At 36.1% G+C, this 24,849-nt stretch overlaps 1 protein-coding gene across 1 annotated transcript; it reads right to left on the reverse strand.

Moving 5' to 3' along the window:
• Positions 1-11,854: 11,854 nt before the first annotated feature.
• On the reverse strand, positions 11,855-16,396 carry LOC140049749 (uncharacterized). The gene is made up of 3 exons (XM_072094699.1): positions 16,306-16,396; positions 14,757-15,583; positions 11,855-13,327 (listed from the first exon to the last, which is right to left on the reverse strand). Exons 1-3 carry the CDS (start codon positions 16,394-16,396, stop codon positions 11,855-11,857), a joined length of 2,391 nt encoding a protein of 796 aa, XP_071950800.1.
• Between the last annotated feature and the right edge of the window lie 8,453 nt (positions 16,397-24,849).

Consider the following 24,849-nt stretch of genomic DNA (forward strand, 5'->3'; position numbering starts at 1 on the left):
ACGAACGCAGAAATGTGACCGCTGTGGTATGAACAATCATACAAGAGATACGTGTAAATACAAAAACGCTACATGCTTTAAATGCAACAAACAAGGACACCTAAAATCAGAATGCAGGCAGTCGAGTAAATCAACAAAACAATATAAACCTAAATCCATCAAGCAAGTAGAAGCACCGGATTACGACGAAGGTAATGACGATTTTGTAGATACAATGTTTTGCGTAGGCATTAAGCAGGACAATTCGGTACCACCAATAACGGTACAGATGCGAGTTGATGATATAGATATTGATTTTGAAGTAGATACGGGCGCAGCAGTATCGATAATTAGCTTTGACGATTACGAAAGCAAGCTTAGCCATCTACCATTAAAGTCAGTAAAACGTACACTTCACGCATACACAGGTACTAAGTTCGATATAGCAGGAGAAATTAAAGTCACCGTGAACTATAGGGGCGAGAGTAACGTTCTCCCACTGATAGTAGTGAGAACACAGCGACGAAACTCACCACCCTTGCTTGGAAGAACCTGGTTAGAAGTGATTAAGTTGGACTGGAAGTCATTATTTCCACCATCGCTTGCTCAGAATTCGGTAGAAATAGATAACGATGTCGGTCAGTCATTCAAACGGAAGTTCCCAGAAGTTTTCCGAACGGAATTAGGTACGGTTCAGGGACACAAAGCGACATTACATCTAAAAGTGAACGCAATCCCAAAATTCTGCAAAGCTCGAAATGTTCCATTTGCGCTACGCTCCGCAGTTGAGGTAGAGTTAGACAGAATGCAAAACGAAGGAGTTATTTATCCGGTAGACTTTAGTCAGTGGGCAACCCCATTGGTATGTATTCCAAAGGCCGATGGCAGGGTACGTGTCTGCGGAGATTATAAAGTAACAGTCAACCCGAGTTTAAATTGCGACCAATATCCAATTCCGACCCCAGAGGAAGTTTTCACCAAGTTGGGAGGTGGAAAGCGATTCTTTAAGATTGATTTGAAATGTGCGTACCAGCAGTTAGTACTGGAAGACGAGGCGCAAGAGTTGGTAACGATCAACACGCACCGCGGATTATATCGATACACGAGGTTACCGTTTGGTATTTCGTCCAGTCCAGCCATATGGCAGCGATTCATAGAACAGGTGATAGCAGGACTTAAAGGAACATGTGCGATCATGGACGATGTTCTTGTTACAGGTGCGTCTGATAAAGAGCATATTAGTAATCTTGAGAAACTATTTGAGAGATTTAACAAGTATGGTCTCAGAGTGAAAGCTGAGAAATGCGCGTTTGTACAAAAGGAAGTAGTCTACATGGGACGTAAGCTATCAGCAGCAGGAATTCAACCGACAAACGATAAAGTGAAAGCCATCAAGGATGCACGAGCACCACAGAATGCAACAGAACTAAGATCCTGGCTAGGACTAGTTAACTATCACGCGTCATTTATTCCACGATTATCGACGATGATACATCCTTTGAATGAGCTGTTGGGAAGCAAACCATGGTCATGGACTGTCGACTGTAGTAAAGCGTTTAACGCGGTAAAGCGAATTATTAGCGAAGACATGATGTTGACGCATTATGACCCATTAAAACCACTGGAACTATACACGGACGCATCACCATACGGAGTTGGCGCAGTCATTTGCCACGTAAACGAGAACAATATCAAAACACCGATCGCGTACGCATCGCGAAGCCTGCATAAACACGAAAAGGGTTATGCACAACTAGACAAGGAAGCCCTAAGCATCATGTTTGGACTTCAAAGGTTTAGAACATACTTATACGGACGGAAATTCACGATAAGAACTGATCATAAGCCACTTGAACGCATTCTAGGACCTAAATCAGCTATTCCGACACTGGCCGCACAGAGATTACAGCGATGGGCAATCGTGCTGTCAGCGTTCGAATACGATTTAAAGTTCATTCCTGGAAAACAGAACGTAATTGCCGACGCACTCTCACGTCTCCCAATGCCATACGAAGGACGGGAAGACGATGCAGTATATAACATAGCGGGGCATACATTAGACAATTTGCCAGTCACGAGTACGAACGTACAACAGCATACCAGGAAAGACCCGCTATTGAGCAAAGTGTTATACATGGTACAGACAGGTTTATGGCAGTCAGAAAACGACGACGATCTAAAACCATTCCTACACCGAAGAGACGAATTGAGTGTAGAACAGGACTGTTTGCTGTGGGGATACAGGGTAGTGATTCCACCGAAACTCAGAGGGGCAGTTCTGGAGGAGCTTCATTGTGCTCACCCCGGAATCGTGCGTATGAAAGAGATTGCGCGAAGTCATGTCTGGTGGCCCCAGATAGATTCCGACATTGAACGATTGGTGAAGCAATGTCAAGCATGTCACCAAACACAAAGTCGACCAAGCGTAGCACCAATGATGCCCTGGATCTGGCCAAATCAGCCTTGGACACGAATACATATTGACTATGCGCAGAAAGATAAACGAGATTATCTAGTAGTGGTTGACTCATATTCGAAATGGCCAGAAGTCGTTCAGATGAACAGTACGACGAGTGCAGCGACCATCAAAGCGATGAGAGAGTTGTTCAGTAGATACGGATTGCCTGTTCAACTTGTAAGCGATAATGGACCTCAGTTTGTTAGCGACGAATTTGAATTCTTCTTAAAGCAAAACGGGGTGAAACATGTAAAGGTTGCACCTTATCACGCCGCAAGCAACGGAGCAGCAGAACGAATGGTTCAATCTTTCAAAAGATCGTTAGCGGCAAGCCGAGCTAATGGGAAGGATTTCCAACAATGTTTGGACAGATTTCTTTTATCGTATCGCACAACAAAACACGCAACTACGGGACAAACGCCAGCGAAGTTATTCATGGGCCGTGAGTTAAGAACGCGAGTATCACTTTTACATCCCAGTACAGAAAACAAGGTACTTAACAAGCAGAGTGATCAGAAGCTTCATCACGACAAAACGAAAGATCTACGAGAATTTTACCCAGGTGAAATGGTATTAGTGAAAGATTTCCGACAAGAGGGAAAGTGGTGGCCAGGTACCGTGATAGAACGTACCGCTCCAAAATCATACGTAATTAGTGTTGAGGATGGCCGAGTGTGGAAAAGACACATTGACCAGTTGAAAGCGACAGACGCGGACGCTTACGCGAGTAAAACCCCTACTTCACATAGCGAGTTGGAACACAAGATTAAACAGACAGTACCAATAACGATTGCGAGCGAAACGATTGCGAACAAAGAGCAAACATCCACCAACCAACCGGTTGAAGAGGAACATAGATTGTCTTCATCGCCTGAGGTTATTCCACGACGCTCCACGCGACTTCGAAGGAAGCCAACACGACTTATCGAAGAGATATAGAACTTGTGAACAATGTTATTATTATGAACGTTAAAGTTATGTTGTTCATGTTTTTACACAAAATTATAATGGTGAGAATTACTCACATTTGTTAATTATTATGAGGAACCAAATAAGAACTATCTGGAACTATAGAAGCAGTAATTTAATCACGATGATTAACCTATTTGATTAACAAAATAATTAACGAAAGTTTATTGTGCTTATTGATATAATGTTAACGTTAAAATAAGAAAGGAGGAGTGTAGTATATGCACGCGCACATATAATATATGCGTACTGCGCATATGGTCGGACGAGGTTAGCCTACAAAACGTTCTATACTATTGTTCATAACTACTAGTTGGTTTCATTAAATACGTTCATTATTATACTCATCTCAACGTACTTATTAATTTGTCTACGACGATACACGACAAGCCCTTCATCAGTACAAGTGAAGGAATTTGGATAACGTCATAGTATAAGAGCTGGCAAGTGTTGCCTGGGTGGACAAGAATAAAAGAAATACAACAAAAGGAGGCAGAGTGGAGTCTGAATAAGAGCAGAAACAAAGAAGGTAGCTTGGTAGAGATATAAACAATTTTGTAATAAATTAATCATGATTATGTATTATTTATACTGTTGACCTATTGTATCTTTATACTTTTATTCAATTGTTTTTTAGTTTTATTTTCTATATAAGTATTTTTTTTTCTGTCAGACATTTTGGGATACCACTAGGTTAGATATATATAAGAAATTACCAACATTTCACTGTTCTTTGATATGACTGGTGATATTCGTCAACACGATACGCCTTACGAATATGAAATGGGGATCAGCTCAAAAGTTTCGAAAATGTGTGACGTATCCGTTTTCGTTATCGTATTCGTATGGGTGCGAAACTCTGCTACTACTACTACATATACTACGGGGCGCCGTTTGGGACATTGCTAATTTTGTCGAAATATTACAATTTTGTCTACACATAATTAATTCTGTACAAATTTACAAAATTCATTTTGTAAACACAAAATTCATTTTGTGTTGACAACATTTATTCTGTGTGGACAAAATTCATTTTGTCTCGACAAAATTAATTCTGTGTAAACAAAATTCATTCTGTGTAGACAAAATTAATTCTGTGTTGACAAAATTAATTCTGTGTTGACAAAATTAATTCTGGGTAGACAAAATTAATTCTGGGTAGACAAAATTCATTTTGTGGCGACAAAATTCATTCTGTAACGACAAAATTCATTTTGTGTAGACAAAATTAATTATGTGTAGACAAAATTCATTCTGTGTATTCTGTGTAGACAAAATTTATTCTGTGTAGACAAAATTCATTCTGTGTAGACAAAATTCATTTTGTCGCGACAAAATGAATTTTGTTAGCCTAGCCTACTCAAGCGTGGGACAAAACGTTTTTTAAAACATTTTGTCCCATGCTTGAGTAGGCTCGGTTTTAACATTTAAATTAGAAGGCGGAGTTTAAACGTGAAAAGGGCAAGACAGGGTGAAGCTATAAATGATGACAGCGCGCGAATCGTTGACATTTGTTATTGGTTCAGTTATTATGGCTGAGCATGCCTCCGTCTCTATTGCTACCATATTAATCTATTTTATATCAGGGACCCCTGAAAATATCAGATATGATCAGTATTCATACTTTGACAATTTAATATCCACGTCGTCAGTAATAATTATTATTATAATGTATTCTATATTAAAAAATCGGAAAATGGTTTTTATAGAGCCCTGCTTAATTATTACTTAAGTAAAATTGTAGTAATGGGGCTATTTAATATTTTGTTGTTTAAAATATTATTTATTAATCTTATAAAATGTATATACTTTATTTTAAAATTAAAGATGTATTGTCTCCCAAAATCATGAAAAATAAAGATTTTTAAAATCGGACTTTGAATAGGCCATTATGCAGTTTTAATGAAGTTGTTCACTTCCATAAGAAAAAAGAACGGGGAAAAAATTATTTCACCTATAAAAAGACAAAATAAACAGTTAAATTACCCAAAAACTCAGGCTTCCAGACAATTTGACCTTTTTTTGCTTTAAATTACATTTTTTTCAGGTAAATAATTTTTTTTCAGACCCAATTCTTTGTGAAAGTGAATAACTATTATGTGACATTAAAATAACATATTCAACAAAAAGATTAAAAAAAAACATTTTTTTCAGGGGACAATCTTTAAGATAATAATAATCATTGCAGAAACAATGATGCTGAAAGCTGTCCGTTATTTGAAAATAAAACATTTAAAGAACTGACTACAAAAGATTGCTCACGTTAGTTTTATTATAACAGTCATCCACCCTGCGAAACCTAATAACCTTTAACCTACAGTAGTAAGTAGGCCTAGGCCAGGTAGCCTACGTTGGCTAGGTTCAGGACTGATTGCCCATAAAACATTCGATGTATAAATATCAACACCTCAGACAGTGTAATAATGACCTTTCCAGACCGAAAACCATTCTGGTTTGACTGAGGGTCTGGGCTTCTCCAAGATTACGCAAGTTGTCTAGGACCTTTCCAGGTAAAGCTTCAATAATGGGGCTATTGGATTCGATTCGAACATACGATGTATAAATATCAACACTCCAGACAGTGTAATAATGACCTTTCCAGACCGAAAACCATTCTGCCCGAAATTACGATACTCTCTCGATACAACTCCATATTTTATTAGTGGAAAATGCATTTTTATTTAACATCAATCTTATCCAGCCAGCCAAAGACTGAATACGTACATTAAAAGTACAAAGAACAATGTACACCTATAAACAATTATTTGCAATTAGCAATGTATAATAAATAAAATCAACCACGGAGAAGGTGGAAAGGTTATATACACTGCCATGGGAATGGATACTTGAGAGGCGCCATATGTCAGTTGTGTGAACACCCATATAACTATTTGGTCAAAGTTGAATTATATCTTTCGAGGGTAAATATATAATAATATGCAACCGAGAGTAAAATTAATAGTTAAACGTAAATTTGAAATTAAATTTAACCTTTTAACGACAATTTGCAATATCATAATCTATGGCGTACCAAACTGTCATTTATTTAGGCAACTAAAATATCTTAGTTTTTAATAGATGTAGTTAGTTTACAATATAGATCTTAGGTTCCAATAGAGATATATCCCTGTTTATAACCAAGATATCTTTTCAATAAAGATATCTCTATTATTCCAATTAGAGACAATTAATATATGTCTTAAGAGATATATCATAGTTTTGTTCCCTTGAGTTAGACCTATTAGCAATTTAGTATTCCTATCAAATAAACTTGGTAGGCCTATATAGACGACGCAATTCCCATAAGAATAAATAGGCCTATACTAACTATTATATTAAAATAAATGTATTAACTAAAATCATTTCATTACTACTCAACTTATCAGATGTTATCGTAAATAGTGTTGTCATTTTCTTAATCAATATTATCGGTATCGATATAAATCTTCAACCATCAAAATTGGTAGGCATATAGGGCTACGTGTTCCGTTTTGCTGAATCGGAATTAATTTTAAGTATACAATAATATTGTTATACGTCAGTATAAACTGTACTTGTACTCGACGCAAAGTATTCAAGTTCCATAATAGACTGTTGCTTAATTAGTTTGCTTTTACTCACGGTAGATAAATTAATTTAAATTCCTTTACCTATTAACAATTTGTTGGCACCGGTGTAGAGGAGGTCGTAAAATGATATTCGCGCGCTGTTTGATCGTAAGCCTATAACTGTCAATCTTCGAGTTTCCAATAACAACCCCGCCTTCTAATTTAAATGTTAAAACGTTTTGTCCCACGCTTGAGTAGGCTCGGCTAAAAAAATGAATTTTGTCGCGACAAAATGAATTTTGTTGCAACAAAATGAATTTTGTCTACACAATATGAATTTTGTCTACACAGAATGAATTTTGTCTACACAGAATACATTTTGTCGCCACAAAATGAATGTTGTCCACACAGAATTAATTTTGTCCACACAGAATTAATTTTGTCTACACAAAATGAATTTTGTCGTTACAGAAAGAATTTTGTCGCCACAAAATGAATTTTGTCGTTACAGAATGAATTTTGTCTACACAGAATTAATTTTGTCTACACAGAATGAATTTTGTTTACTGTTATGGGCTCGCTCGTTAGGCTGAAACCAACAATAAGAATATAACAAAACACGTTGTAGTTGTCATCCATCTTTATTCATCTCCCCTCTTTTACTCTAGAGGGCTCACTTCCGTGTGACAAACCATACATCACACACCCCCACTTAAAGAAAGTTTGATATGATTAAACTTATAACTGTTTACTATAACTACTCTAGTAGCTAGGCCTAGATCAACTTTCGTATGCACTTTGAGGTCCAGAGAATTTGACTTCAGAAATTGGTTTAGGGTCGTCAAACAATCATTTTTTGCTTGGTTACACATTTTGAAAATGTGGCGAAAGGTCAAAAGGTCAGGGTGAAAAGTCATAAGACCAAACACCAATATGTCCTTAAATCTCAACAACCACTGGTCACAGTGAGATAATTTTGGTCTTAAATTAATCCCAAGGTATACATTTATATTCAGTCTAATGGGCCATTTTAGTAAAAAATTCCCGGAAATGCCATTTCTGACCTTTGACCCACAATCCAGGGCATGTATGTATCTCCGTAACTACTGGTCGTAGATACTTGAATTTGATTTTAAATTGTTCGAAATATATATTTTGTTATTTGTTACACATTTTGAAAAATGTTACAAAAGGTCAAAGGGTCAGGGTCAAGGGTTATATGAACAAATAAAAAAGGTACTTGTATCTCGGCAATTTTGGTCTCAAAATGTTCAGAAGGCATGCATTTATATTCCGTCTAATGGGGCATTTTAGTCAAAAATGATCAGAAATGCCATTTCTGACCTTTGACCCACATACCAGGGCATCTTCATATCTCTGTAAGTACTGGTCAGAGAAACTTAAATTTGGTATCAAATTGTTCAAAATATACATAATTACATTAATTGTAATAGAAAATGTGGTTAAAAGATGAACAGAAATACTATTACTAATGTTTCAAACAAAAAACATATCTCTACACAACTTATCCTTAGACAGTAACGTTATGCAATGACTGATACGTTAAATTGTTCAATTTCAAGTACTAGTTATTGCTGTCTCCAACGACATTTTGATAGTAACGTCAAGCTCAACAGTTCTTTTCAGAATGCTAGAAGTAACTTGCCATATGTATCCGATTAAACGCCCCAGGCATTTATTGTTCAAAAGGGTTTTTAGGGGGAGGGCAGGCATCTTTATTTGGGGTATAATATGATAACATGTATAATCAAATAAATACCACCTAGATGTAAAAAAATACAGCACAATTAATATCAAAAACTGATAAAATTATGTCAAAATGCTTGGTAAATTGTAGATTATGGTAGCATGGTAGTATGGTATTATGAAATGTGTTGTGATACAATTATTGTGTAAATACATGAGGTTCTATTGGAGGAAATGATGACGTTTATTTGAGGGAGGCTTTTATTCAAAGCGGGTGTTTATTCGAATAAATACTCTAATTTTAATAATTATAATTCGTTTCGCAACTGATAAAAAGTACTTCATATGATTCGTTTTCCTCTTTATGCTTTTTAACGAAATGTTTCTGTCTTTAAGAATAACACTGACACTGTCATAGATTCCATTAAATGGATCTTCTCCTCCAGGTGCCAGTATAATGATATAAAACAATGACACATCATTATCCTGACACGATTGCACTCATAATGGATCTTCATTCTATGATCTGTTTGTTTGTGACTAAAATTTGACAACAATCTTTTGCATATTTTTAAATGCCAATACATAGTTTCATTACTATTGTACAATATGTCCAGCTTTCCTGAAAATACCCTTGTGTACTGTAGTACAGTGTTGTAGTATGATTTTATCATAACTTCTGATGCTTTTATTGTCAATGCATTCAGTACCTAAAACATGTCAAAGTTTCTAGTGGTATTGATAATAAATCTCCAGAAATGTATATTGTTTTATTATCTACACTTGGAACAGACGTGTATATGTATAAGTTTTGTCGATGACATTCAAAAATATTATGCAACAGTGTTACGGAAAAATGACAATGAATTGGTCTATTATAGTTGTCTCTGATACCTTTTATTACATGATTGTACTTGCACCAGGATAGAATAAGGTTTAATCCAGTTATTATTCTTATTATTATTTTTTTTTATATCTGGGGTGTATTTATTTGATTATACATGTTACCAATATTACACCCAAACAAAATAAACGCTTTTCGTGAATAAATAAATGCCCGGGGCTACGGTAAGTTACTTCTAGCATTCATTTTCTGTTAGAATGAATGTAAATATGTGTATTTCTAACAATTTGATACCAAATTTAAGTTTCTACGACCAGTACTTACAGAGATATGAAGATGCCATGATATGTGGGTCAAAGGTCAGAAATGGCATTTATGATAATTTTTGACTACAATTTCCCATTAGATTGAATATGAATGCATGCCTTCTGAACATTTTGAGACTAAAATTTACTTGCTGCGACGAGTGGTTGCCGAGATACAAGTATCTATTTGTATTTATATAACCCTTGACCCTGACCCTTTGACCTTTTGTAACATTTTTAAAAATGTGCAACAAATAACAAAATGTTTATTTCGAACAATTTAAGACCATACTAAATTGTCTACGACCAGTAGTTACGGAGATACATGCATACCCTGGGGTGTGGGTCAAAGGTCAGAAATGGAATTTCCGGTCATTTTTGACTAAAATGTCCCATTAGACTGAATATAAATGTATACCTTCTGATCAATTTGAGACGAAAATTACCTCGCTGTGACCAGTGGTTGTCGAGATTTAAGGACCTATTGGTGTTTAGTTTTATAACTTTTCACCTTTCGCCACATTTTCAAAATGTCTAACCAAGCCAATAATGATTGTTTGACCATCCTAAACCAATTTCTGAAGTCAAATTCTCTGGACCTCAAAGTGCATACGAAAGTTGATCTAGCTACTAGAGTAAACATCTTAAATCTTTTCTTTCACAGTAGTTATTTTAACAGGTCGTTGATATGAATTTACTTCAACTGCTTCTTTAAAATTTCACAAGTTATAATTACTTTAAATCCGTGTATGCCATTAATTCATCACTCTATCACAACTAACATATTATAATTAAATAAACGCTTTAAAAATCAACAAAACTTTTAAAATCATTTCATGCATGTTTTATCTAAACTCTTGACAAAGCGTCAGCTACAACATTGTCTTTTCCTCTGATATGATGAATTTCCAGATTCATTTCTTGAACTGCTAAACTCCATCTCAACAAGCGTTGATTCTTGTCTTTCATTCTTGCCAAGAACATTAATGGGTTGCTGTCAGTCCAAACTATAATTGGAAACGGAGTAGATCCAAGATACACTTCAAAGTGCTTTAACGCTGACATCAAAGCTAATGTCTCCTTCTCAACAGTAGAAAAACGCTTCTCATGCTGGTTGAATTTTTTCGAGTAGAAACACACAGGCTTGTCAACACAATTCTCGTCTGTTTGCGCCAACACAGCACCAGAACCAACATCACTGGCATCAATCATTAACGAGAACTGTTTATCAAATTGTGGAGCCATCAACACCGGTTCGTTTGATAACATCGCTTTAACTTTAATGAACGCATTATTGCATTCCTCCAACCACACAAAGCTCGCATTCTTTTTCAGCAGATTCGTTAATGGAGCTACAAGCGTGGAGAAACTTCTGCAAAAACGTCGATAAAACCCAGCCATTCCCAGGAAACGCATTTACTCCTGCTTACTCTTTGGAACTGGGAAATCACAGACTGCCTTAATCTTAGCACTTAATGGTTTCACTTTTCCGCAACCAACTTTATGACCTAAGAACACAATTTCTGCACAGGAAAACTCACTTTTCACCAAATTTACTGTCAACTTTGCAGCTGCTAACCTGTCAAAATATGCCTTAATTCTCTGCACATGGACATCCCATGTATCACTATAAACAACCAAATCGTCTATATAAGCTTCACAGCCCTCCAACCCTGAAATTATACCATTAACCAATCTCTGGAACGTGGCTGGTGCATTCTTTAAACCGAAAGGCATGACTTTATACTGATAAAGACCCATAGGAGTTACAAAAGCTGACACTTCTTTCGCACGCTCTGTTAAAGGAATTTGCCAGTAACCCTTTAGAAGATCAAATTTACTGACAAACTTAGCACTACCCACACGATCAATACAGTCGTCTATCCTCGGTATGGGATATGAATCTGTAGTAGATTTAGCATTAACCTTCCGATAATCAGTACAAAAACGATACGATTTATCTGGCTTCGGAACTAATATACATGGAGAACTCCAAGCACTGCAACTAGGCTCGATTATATTATTCTTAATCATGTAATCAATCTCATTTTGTAATACCCTGTATCTTCATCTTGAACGGATTTGCTCTATATGGATTTTGTTTTATTGGTGAACAATCAGCTGTCTTAACGTCATGCTCCACTAAGTTCGTTTGACCTGGAACATCCGAAAACAACTGCAGATTTCCAAATATCAAACTAACAATTTCAACCTTACGATCACGAGATAAATGACCAACTTTGTCTTCAATGTTTGCAAGGACATCTGAATTACTGAACTTAACACATGTATCAGGATCCCCAAACTCTTTAGAATTATCTTCAACAACACACGTAACTGGTGTTGACGTACAGGTATTACTATTATTTCTCGCTGTGTATGGTTTCAACATGTTTATATGAAACAGTCGCTTCTTCTTACGCCTATCTGGAGTATCTAACACATAGTCAACTTCTCCTACTCTTTCTAATACTTTGTAAGGACCAGCAAATCTTGCAGATAATGGCTGACTGGGAAGAGGCAACATAACTAACACTTCATCACCTGAACTAAAGCTTCTCTTTTCTGATTTCCTATCAAACAATCTCTTCATTTTACCCTGAGCCTTCACAAGATTCTTTCTAGCCATCTCACGAGCACGATTTAATCGATCACGAAATTCAGACACATAATCTAGTATCGATACAGACTCTTCTGCATTCCCTAACAGCCTTTCTTTGACTATTTTAAGAGGGCCTCGGACCGAATGACCATACACCAACTCAAATGGGCTAAACCCTAAGGACTCTTGCACTATTTCACGAACAGCGAATAACAATAAGGGAACTCCCTCATCCCATTCATTTTCACATTGAAAACAATGGGTTTTAAGCATATTCTTAAGTGTTTGATGAAATCTCTCAAGTGCCCCTTGAGACTGTGGATGGTAAGCACTTGAACTTATATGGGCAACACCTAACTGCTCTAAGACTTGTTTAAATATCTTTGACATGAAGTTTGATCCTTGATCGGACTGAACAGCTTTAGGCAATCCTACCCATGTAAAGAATTTTACCAATGCTTTAACAACATTCTTAGCTGTAATACGCTTAAGAGGAATCGCTTCTGGAAACCTACTTGATGCACACATTATTGTTAATAGATACTCATTTCCATTTTTAGTACGTGGTAATGGTCCCACACAATCAACAATAACTCTTGAAAATGGTTCACCGAATGCAGGAATAGGCTTAAGTGGGGCTACTGGAACCTTTTGATTAGGCTTCCCCACTACCTGACACGCATGACAGGATTTACAATAGTTAGACACATCTTTTCTAAGACCTGGCCAAAAGAAATGCCTGAGAATTTTGTCTACCGTTTTATTGACACCTAAATGACCTGAAAGAGGATCATCATGCGCAATACCAATAATATCCTGACGGTATCTACTAGGAATAACTATCTGGTGAATCTCATTCCAAACATCACTACTTGGAATATCTGGTGGCCTCCACTTACGCATAAGTATGCCATCCTTTATATAATAACAAACAGGAAGTATAATAATTATTTTTACACTGAACCACAAGGTATAGATGAAATTAATAAACAGATTTTGTGGGGCAACAAATATATTGTACTAAACAATAATTCTTTATATAACCAAAATTGGATTGATTCTGGAATAACACAAATTAGTGATATTGTTAATGATAACTCTTTTAAGTCGTCACAAGAAATTGTTGATAAACTTAAGAAATAAAAAAACTGGATTGTTGAATATTTTTGTTTAAAACAGGCAATTCTCAGACATTGGAAAAACAAACTTTTTAATGTTAAAGATAATATTCAGGTAGTAGAAGTGAAAAAATATGATTTATATGACAAAAACGCTACAGTTAAAACATTTTACAAGGGATTTTTGGTGAATAAATCCAGTGAACCAAATGTTCAAACGAATGGGAAAGAGATCTTAATTTAGATTCTTTAGATTGGAATACAATATGGCATAGAAAAGTATACTGTATGAAACACATAAGTAAAATTGCACAATTTAATTTTAAATTGTTGCATAGAATTTTATGTTGTAAAAAGAAACTTAAGTTATGGAAGATATATGATTCAGATATGTGTGACAGATGTAACATAGAAATAGAAGACGAAAGGCACATGCTAATCAAATGTGAAAAAAATGCACCCTTTTGGTATAATACAACATGCTAAACTCTTGTAACAAAGAAAATCAGGCGTTTGTTGATTATTCTTGTTTTGAATATATTATTCTTGGCTTAGCCAATAATATTGTTAATGAGTTGTTATCAATTTTTACTTTTTGTATTTACAAGGCAAGTGTTCTTTGTCGAACAGAAAATAAAATTATAAATGCATGGTTGTTATTCACTAATGAAATTAAAATGTTAAGAAAAATTGAATACGCAATTGATAATCTTGCGAAAGAAATGGGGAAAATTAGATCATAATCGTCTAGAATATTGTCTAAATAGATGACAATCAAATGTAACGTTATGAAATGATTGAAAATAAGGTGTGCTAGGAGAATGACATAATGTATATACGGGTGTGTATATATATTTAAATATATATGTTTAAGAGTATGTATTAATAGTCAAAGTTGTGATATCAATCAGTAGCTACAAGATACAATATTATTTATGTGTTATGTAAGTACTGAGTATATCAAAGTTTTCAAAGGATATCAAGGCTATATAAATTAAATGAGAACAAAAGGGATTGTATAATAACTATAGGGAAACACAACAAGGCGAACATAAGTGTTAAGAGATAATAATGAAAAAGATGAACTCAAAAAGAAAGCAAATATGCATGATTAAAACAAATGTTAATAGACGAAATATACATGTTAATGTATTAATGTATATATATACAGTATGTATTTATGGAATTAAAAGTGGGATGAACCCACGTAAGACAAAAAAACAAACAGGAACAATAGACATTTCCTCTACAGAAAGAGCTTGCTGACCAAATGACACCAAATCAGGATCTTTACTCTGCTCTTCCACTAACCTAGACCGATTGAGAACTGTCGGACCGAAATCACAAACTTTTGGGTGCTGTTGTTCAGCCTGGGCAGTGTGTGACTCGGGACCTGAGCAGACAGCCTCTTGGGAAACGCGATCCGTAATGTCTCCGTAAAAACTATCACATAAGTCAATACTCTCATCCTCATCTATGGTTTTCTTTGCCATAGATCGCGTCACCGCACATGATGGAAACACATGTGATAATTCTTTCTCTAAACACACAGTGCTTTCGTCTTCAACAGGACTCTTGCACACAACCGGTTCTACTGTCACTCTGTCTCCGGCCAAATCATTCCCCAAAAGGAGTGTGACACCCCATACTGGAAGACTCGGAACGACACCGACAACAAAATCTCCTCTAACAATATCTGTTTCAATCCGAATTACATGAAGTGGTACTTCCTTATAACCCCCTTCAACACCTTGAATGAGCACACTTGCTCCAGCAGAAGACTCGTTTGAAAATGACAATGCCAATTCTATTATCAGGGATTGTGACGCCCCTGTGTCTCTTAAGACACGAACTTTACTCAGATTCACATCGTTGATCAATGCTACAGAACCAGTAGAGAGGAAAGGCTTAAATAGCTTTCGCACTTTTTCCGGACCTGAAGATTGGATCAACTTCTCACTTTCATCAACGTCATGACTCTCTGTCACTTTCAACGGGACTGTATTTACTAACGTGTTTGGAAGTGATTGAGCCCTATTTAAAGTTTGTCCAACTATTAGTTACGGAGTTATATGATATGTAGGTCAAAGCTCAAATATGCTAAAAATCATACTTCCAGCCATTTTTGGACAAACTTTTCCATTAGAACGAATATTAATATGCATCTCCCAAATAATTAGACACTAAAATTATTTCAACTAATCTAAGCGTTGCAAAGATATGGCCATTTTGTTTTCAATGGGTCAAACCATTCAAATTGAGGTCAGAGGTCAAAGATGAATTTTAGAAATTTGACAACATGGGTTTTTATAACCAGCATGATTCAAATATTCATAAAACACAATGTTTACACTTTCCCCATGATCTGCACACGAAGGCACTTTTTTTGACATAGGGATCTGGACTAATGTGACAAACCCATCACATTACACAGAATTAATTTTGTTGAGACAAAATGAATTTTGTCAAGACAAAATTTATTTTGTCCACACAGAATAAATTTTGTCAACACAAAATGCATTTTGTCAATTTGACAAAATGAATTTTGTATTGACAAAATTAATTATGTGTAGAAAAAATTGTAATATTTCGACAAAATTAGCAATGTCCCATACGGCGCCCCGTACATATATACATGGGATGGCCGAAAAAGATACAAGTTTAAAAACGATACATAAATGATGACGTAGAATATATCTAGTAGGCGCGCATGCGTAAAAGAAGAACTGGATTGCTGGTGGTGTTTCCGGTGGGGAAGGATCTAAATCTCCCTACTCCAATCCAGGAGATCTTCTACGCATGTGTAGATATTTACTACGTCATCATATGTATCGTATGTATCGTATTTTACTTGTGGTCCGGCCATGCAGTATTTACTCACACGTCGCTTATTTTATACCGTATTACAGTACTTAAATATATGTATATCGCTTTCCCAGACATCCCACAGCTATATAGGTTAATATACATGGAATTAAAGTGTAGGCCTACCAAACATTTTTGAAAAAGATATTATTAGATATCATAATCGGGTTATGTTTATGCTGTAGGAAAAAGGAGAATCAACGTAAACGAATACTTAATCTATGCCTACTATGATTCCGGTAAATCCACTGTACATAGCCGTATACCTGCCCTGACGTATGACAAATAAGAAATTTATTATTTGTCATCCTTCAGGGCAGGTTATTGTATGATTCCACTGTACATAGTCGTATACCTGCCCTGACGTATGACAAATAAGACATTTATTATTTGTCAGCCTTCAGGGCAGGTATGGTTCCACTGTACATAGCCGCGTATACCTGCCCTGACAGGCCCGTGGCCAGAATGCATCAGAGGGGGGTTTTCTTGACACCAAGTATTCCCCTGGAAGCTTTGGTGCTCAGAGCAATTTCGGTTGTTTTAATAAGCTTATACAGAGACATTTTTTACCTACTAAAATCTGAGTTATGCAGAGAAATTATATAGTACAGTATTATGGAAGTTAGTAGTACTGATCATGAAATACAGCTTTATTGTTGCAAAAAAGTATATTATATTAGGCCCTTAAATAATTTCTTATCCTATAAACATAAAAAACAAATAATACCGTATATTTCGGTGTACAAGTCGCACCTGTGTAGGCCTATAAGACGCACCCATAACGGAGACTGAAATATTAGTATTTTTTATGTAGTCGATGCATAAGACGCACTTATTTCTAGGCCGAAATTTAAACATTTTACAATCAAAACAATGGTATTTTAATAATAAAACAACGATATTTGAGACATATTTATTAGAATCAAATGATATAATTTTGTTTGATTGCCTTTATTACATCGTAATCAGTCTCTACTTCAACTACTACTACTACTTAAACTGAACATTCAATGAAAAAGGAAATCCCCATATTGTTTCAGTTACGATGCACTGTGTGGGTAGGGCTAGCCTATGTCATTTAAGTAACTTTAATTTCATATTATTTAAATATATACCTTCTTATTGGGGTGTCACGAAACCTAAGACCACGAAAGCTAAGACCCCCTAAGACCTAAGATCACGAAAGCTAAGACCCAAGACCTAGATTACATTATTTATCTTTCGCACCTGCCTTGTATTTTAACTCCCAACATTTATTCTGAATACCACACCTTAGAATTAGCACTTTATGAAAAAGAATCACATAAAAAGTAACAAATACATTTTCAAATTGATGATTTTACAGACGTTTTTCTCGCACACATACTGTTTGCGAATTTCGCATGGCCTACACTACAGTTAGGCCTACATCATGTTCAATGTTTTTGTTTCTATGGAACGTCAATAGAGCAAAAATTATATAGAGGGCTGAAAACTCTGTGGAGTCCATCTACAGTGTGGATGGAACAATGTGAAATTAAAATTGTAATAATAATAGTATAATCATGCTAGTACGAAGAAATAAATACTCGCAAATAAATTTTAATTTAAAAATCATGATAATAAGTTTTTTTGTTTCATTTTCTTTCTGTTTTTATACTTGTACTATTATTGTTGCTCTTTTGGCGCTTCATAGAAACAAAAACATTGAGCATGAGGAGTTACAGTATACAAAGAAACACGTCTGTAAAAACATCAATTTAAAGGATTTATTTATTTGTTTTTATGTGTTTCTCCTTCTGAAAGTACTTATATAAGTCCTAATTTTAAAGTGTGATATTCAGAATAAAGTCAGTTAACAAATTTGGAGTCAAAATACAAGAAAGGCAGGTGCGAAAGAAAAACATCCTCTGAACCAACACAATGGAGTAAATATATACCAACAAACAACCAGTCAAGTTTGTTTGTTGTAAAGGAAAAATATACATTTACTCAACGGGCGAAAATAATGTGAGTTTATCTATGTTTTGCGGTAGTATTTAATTATATTTATGGTAATAAATGAAATCTACTATGTTTAAAATTATGTATGGATAAACAAGTATTGTTTTTAAGCTGTAGTATATCTTAGAATTTGCAATCTTAGGTCTTGGGTCTTAGCTTTCGTGATCTTAGGTCTTAGGGGGTCTTAGCTTTCGTGGTCTTAGGTTTCGTGACACCCCTTCTTATTGTGTGTATGACCATTATAAGATCAATCCAAATGATGTTCAGTTTTTTGGGCTGATAATGAACCAGGAATTTCCATGCATGCATTACAGCAATATGAGGAGAAAAGAGCACTAACCATGTGCTCCTTGCCTGGTGGCCAGCACTGTTGGCCATATACACTATGAGATTAGGGGAAGCTACTTAACACAATAACGCTTGACATACGAACTATTGCCTACATGATTATAAAATTATGTGATTGTTGACATAGAGATGTAATAAAAATAAACCACCGTGATCAAGGGAAATAGTTATTGTGTAATTAAAATGTGACACCACCGTAATTAATGGACTCTTCCATAAATGTGTTGCGCTGTGATGCTGCATGCTGCTAGTACACACCCGCGAGTTCAGAGGGTATTACTAGGCCTGGGTAGAATATCTAATGCGTACTGTAATATTAATTAATACAGTCGAGGATGACAATTTACCTTAACTAAAAATTCAATAAACTTGTTACCACACTGTGGTTAGACAGGAGTGAGTAACTAGCTAGGCCTACGTTGCAGAATAGTACACTATTTTTAATTAATTTAAATATTAGTAGGTAATTAAATTAATTAGGGTAACATTTAGAGGTCAAATTTGCGTGTCAAAAGTGCGTCTTATACACCGAAATATACGGTAGGCCTACGTACACGTACCAATTTAACTCAACACCATTTTTATTCAAGTTTACACAGTGAAATTCTTTGGTTTAATCAAAAATATTTCCAGGAAAAAAATAAAAATCCCCAAAAAGATTGAACTGAACTGAACGTGATCTTATGCGTTCCGAAAAGCCCGGCCGAAGCACGCGATTGGTCAGTCCATTTTTCTGTCACATTTATAACCATCATCTCTCAACAATCTCTCGATCTCACGCTCAGCAGTGACTTTGACATCGGACAATCTGTATATTCGATCGATTTAAACATAGTCAATAGAAGTAAAATGACCAAAAAATCTGCTATAATTGATAATTAATTGCACGATTTTGGAAGTGGGGCCTTTTTTTTTTCAAGGGGGGTTCGCTGGTAAAAGAGGGGTTCCGCAAAACCACCGTGATCAAGGGAAATAGTTATTGTGTAATTAAAATGTGACACCACCGTAATTAATGGACTCTTCCATAAATGTGTTGCGCTGTGATGCTGCATGCTGCTAGTACACACCCGCGAGTTCAGAGGGTATTACTAGGCCTGGGTAGAATATCTAATGCGTACTGTAATATTAATTAATACAGTCGATAGAAGTAAAATGACCAAAAAATCTGCTATAATTGATAATTAATTGCACGATTTTGGAAGTGGGGCCTTTTTTTTTCAAGGGTGATGTGGTGATGAGGTGATGTTCGCCCGAACAACCCCAAAAAAACCCCCCTGGCTACGGGCCTGCCTGACGTATGACAAATAAGACATTATTATTTGTCATCCTTCAGGGCAGGTATTATTGTAATGATTCCACTGTACATAGCCGTATACCTGCCCTGACGTATGACAAATAAGACATTTATTATTTTTCATCCTTCAGGCTATGTACAGTGGAATCATACAATACCTGTCCTGAAGGATGACAAATATTAAATGTCTTATTTGTCATATATGACATTTATCCTATGTAACCTTGAAAAAATTCTAATAAAAGGTCTTTTGGTATTTTCTTGTAGCTTTAGGTGTGAATAAATACCAAAAAATTTTTGCAGCCTTCTAGTTGCTGCGTTAGTGAGATATTGAGGGTCAAAGGTCAGTGACCTTTTTGTGGCATTTGATGGCTCATAACTCCTCAATTCCTGGGTTTAAAAAGACAACTGTGGTGTCTACATCTATGTTTTAGTGGTCAAACAACAAAATAAAGTTTTTGCAAATTTCGGGTTACTTGTGCCATTGGTCAGATAGTCGGGTCAAAGGTCATTGACCTTTATTCATTAATAACTACTACTAGTTTAGGACCTGGGTAAGATTTGTATGCATTCAATTTAGGAGAGAATATCTCAACTGTTATAGGATAATTAGACCCCAAGGAACAACATGGGATATGTGCCAAATTCGTTATCGGGGGCGAATATGCCCAAAATCGGGGTCAAAGGTTAGAAATGTGTGGTTCTTATATCTCGACAACCAAATCATACAGATTTGCTTTTGGTGTCAAATTGTTCAGAAAATACATATTTATATTCAGTCTAACACAACGTTTACCCCAAAAAATGACCGGAAATGCTTTTACTGACCTTTGACCAAACTTACTTACTTAATGTCATCCCACTATTAAGTGGGTGCCATGATAATTTGTCTCCACACATCTCTATCAAGCATGCTCTTTCTCAGTTCACTCAGGTCTAGTTTGGTATCTTTCAACAGAATGTCGAGCGAAGTCAGTTGAGGTCTTCCCACTTTCCTTTTCTCTTCTGGTTCCCAAAGGAGAACTCTTGAGGCAGGCTCAGAGCTTCTCATAACATGACCGGCAAGGCCCATGCGACGTCTTTGAATGATGGTCGTAAGACGGAGAAGGTTGGCATATAGTGTCTTGTTGGTGGCGTCTGAGGACCATGGGATGTTTTGGACTTTCCTCAGCATGCGGGTGTATGCTCCATCCAATGATTTTGAGAGCGATGAAGTAAGACTCCATGTCTCACAGCCGTAAAGAAGAATGGCTTCAACTGTTGACTTAAAGAGGCGGATTTTTGTGGACTTGTTGATACGAGATGCCCATATTTTTGAAAGACTGTTCAGCGCACCCCATGCATGCTTGACCAAGTCTTGCTTCGACATCATGGTTAGTGGATGAACAGTAGCTTCCGAGGTACTTGAAATCCTCTACTTGTTCTATTGCTGATCCATCCAGTGCGAGAGTTATAGAAGGTGATGAGGGGTTTAAATGTATGAATTGGGTCTTCTTGATGTTTAAGTATAAACCTATAGCTTGTGTGGCTTGTTGAATTCTGTGCAGTAGATTTTCGGCAGCATGTATGGAATCTTCAAGAATGGCGATGTCATCGGCAAAGTCCAGGTCTGGTAGTACTTCAGCTGGATGTCTTCTACTACGGCGGAGGGTGAGACCGTCTGATGATGTAGTTGCTGATCGCACTACATAGTCAAGGCAGACAATAAACAAGAATGGAGCAAGAGGGTCTCCTTGAACTACGCCAGAGTCGATGTTGAAGCAATCAGTCTCAACATCTGGAGTCAGGACAACTGCTGATGTATTGATATACATTACTCTGATGGCTTCTACAATTTTATGAGGGATGCCGTATGCTAAGAGGATCTTCATCATGATGTTGCGATTGATGGAATCGAAGGCTTTGCGAAAGTCAATAAACATAAAGACTGCCTCTTTGTGATGGTTCTTAACCTCTTCAACAATTCTCCTCAGTGCAAGAATGTGCGTAGTTGTTGATCGTGCCTGACGAAAGCCATTCTGGTTGGGGCGTAAAACTTCATTAATCACAGGACGTATCCTATTTAAAATCAGGCGATTGTAGATCTTTGCAGCCAATTGTGATAATGAAATACCCCTGTAGTTATCTGGTTTTGAAAGATCACCTTTTTTAGGGATATGAACGAAATTCCCCATTCTGATGGCCTGTTTCCATCAAGAATTTGATTGCAGAAAGAAGTGAGAGCTTTCTGGGTGCCAGGTAATTTCCATATTTCGATGGGAAAACCGTCAAGACCAGGTGCTTTGCCAGATTTCATCTGTTTGCAGGCAATTGACACCTCAGCCTCGGAGAACCTCTCGGAGCTTATCTGGTGGTTAAGTTGAAGATTTTGACGATATCCATGTCATCTACCACTGAAGTCTCCACCGATAGTAGTTTGTGGAAGTGAGTTTTCCATGCTAGAAGACGATCCTCTCCCATGATGCAGGCACTTTGAGATCTCTTCCCTGAGAGTTGTTTGAAAAGTTGCCATGCAGATCTTAAGCTGTTGGCCGATGCTGGTTGATCGAAAAAAATGACCAAAAAAACACATTTTCTGGTTAAATTATTCTTTAAAATGTCAATGGACACACTGTATGGTATAAAATGGAAGCATATACAATATGCTACCCATTGCTACCCAACTTGTATTGAAATTTTTAATTAGGAATATAACTTTATGGAAAATGTGCATAATTGACTTCAGTATTTAGAATTATTATTAATTTATCTTTATCAACTGGTACGACCTTTCCTGATGATTTGAAGTTGGGTCTAGTTACATTTATTTTAAAGAAACCTTCACTGGATCATACTTGCATGGCAAATTTTCGATCTATTTCTAATGTCGCTTTTTTATCTAATTGATCCTTGAGAAATGCGTTGGTTCCTTTAGATCTCATACATTTTCTTGACGACAATAATCTGTTCGACCCTCTTCAATCAGCATATAGAAAGCACCACAGTACAGAGTCAGCCATTCTCAAAGTGCATAATGATATTATTTTAACTCTGAATAAAGTTAATTGTCTTTTTTCTGTGTACCTCGACCTGTCGGCAGCTTCTGATACCATGGACTATTCCATTCTTATTGCAAGACTCTCGTCTATTGGTATCTGTGGATCTGCTCTAAATTGGTTCAAGTCATATTTGTCTTCTAGGAAGCAGCAGGTCCGGATTGGTAATGTCAAATCCACCTCTATCGACCTGAAATGCGGTGTTCCTCAAGGATCAATACTGGGTCCAGTATTGTTTTTAGTTTACATCTCGCCCATGAGTGATATCATTAAGAGACATTGTGTCCAATATCATGTGTACGCAGATGATACACAACTGTACATCAGCTTTAATCCAGCAGAGTTTAATGAGGCGAAATCGGTTATCGAAGCTTGTGTTGTTGATGTTGAGGATTGGCTAACTAAAAACATGCTCTTTTTAAACCTGGTAAAACAGAAATCTTATTTCTTCATTCAAAACACTTCAAGAAATTGGCCATTGCTAGAAACATCAATCACATCATCGTTGGAGCTTAGATATATCGGAGTTGTATTTGATTCAGCAACGATTATGTCCAGACATATCAACAACATTAGTAAATCTGATACCTACCACCTTCGTAACATAAGATCAATTCGCAAACACACTCCTCGCTTATTAAACTTGTCCATGCACTAATAACATCACGGTTAGACTACTGCAATGCCATTTTGTTTGGTCTACCAAATAAAGAACTTAATAAACTACAACTAAGTCTTTTCTTTTTTATACCAAATATTTCATTACAACGCTATAATTATTTCACCTAAAATAAACTTACATTAATTTATACTCATTTTTGTCTAAATTTAATAAAATATGCATATTTTCCAAAAATAACATCACATAATTAAATACAAGTTGGGTAGCAATGGGTAGCATATTGTATATGCTTTCATTTGATACCATACAGTGTGTCCATTGACATTTTAAATATTTAAAACCGAAAATGTGTTTTTTGGTCAAAGGTCAGTAAAAGCATTTCCGGTCATTTTTTTGGGTAAAAGTTGTGTTAGACCGAATATAAATATGTATATTCTGAACAATTTGACACCAAAAGCAAATCTGTATGACAAGTGGTTTTCGAGATATAAGAACCACACATTTCTAACCTTTGACCCCGATTTTGGGCATGTTCGCCCCAGATAACGAATTTGGCACATATCCCATGTTGTACCTTGGGGTCTAATTATCCTATAACAGTTGAGATATTCTCTCCTAAATTCAATGCATACAAATCTTACCCAGGTCCTAAACTAGTAGTAGTTATTAATGAATAAAGGTAAATGACCTTTGACCCGACTATCTGACCAATGGCACAAGTAACCCAAAATTTGCAAAAACTTTATTTTGTTGTTTGACCACTAAAACATAGATGTAGAAACCACATTTTTCTTTTTAAACCCAGGAGTTGAGGAGTTATGAGCCATCAAATGCCACAAAAAGGTCACTGACCTTTGACCCTCAATATCTCACTAACGCAGCAACTAGAAGGCTGCAAAAATTTTTTGGTAATTATTGACACTTAAAGCTACAAGAAAATACCAAAAGACCTTTTATTATAATTTTTTCAAGGTCAAACCATATATAGCCTCTACTAATACGTCAGGGCAGGTATACGACTATGTACAGTGGAACCATACCATACCTGCCCTGAAGGATGACAAATAATCAATATCTTATTTGTCATACGTCAGGGCAGGTATACGACTATGTACAGTGGAATCATACAATCCTGCCCTGAAGGATGACAAATAATGAAATAATGTCTTATT

The sequence above is a fragment of the Antedon mediterranea genome, chromosome 5 (genome assembly GCF_964355755.1).
Source record: "Antedon mediterranea chromosome 5, ecAntMedi1.1, whole genome shotgun sequence".
Taxonomy (NCBI): domain Eukaryota; kingdom Metazoa; phylum Echinodermata; class Crinoidea; order Comatulida; family Antedonidae; genus Antedon; species Antedon mediterranea.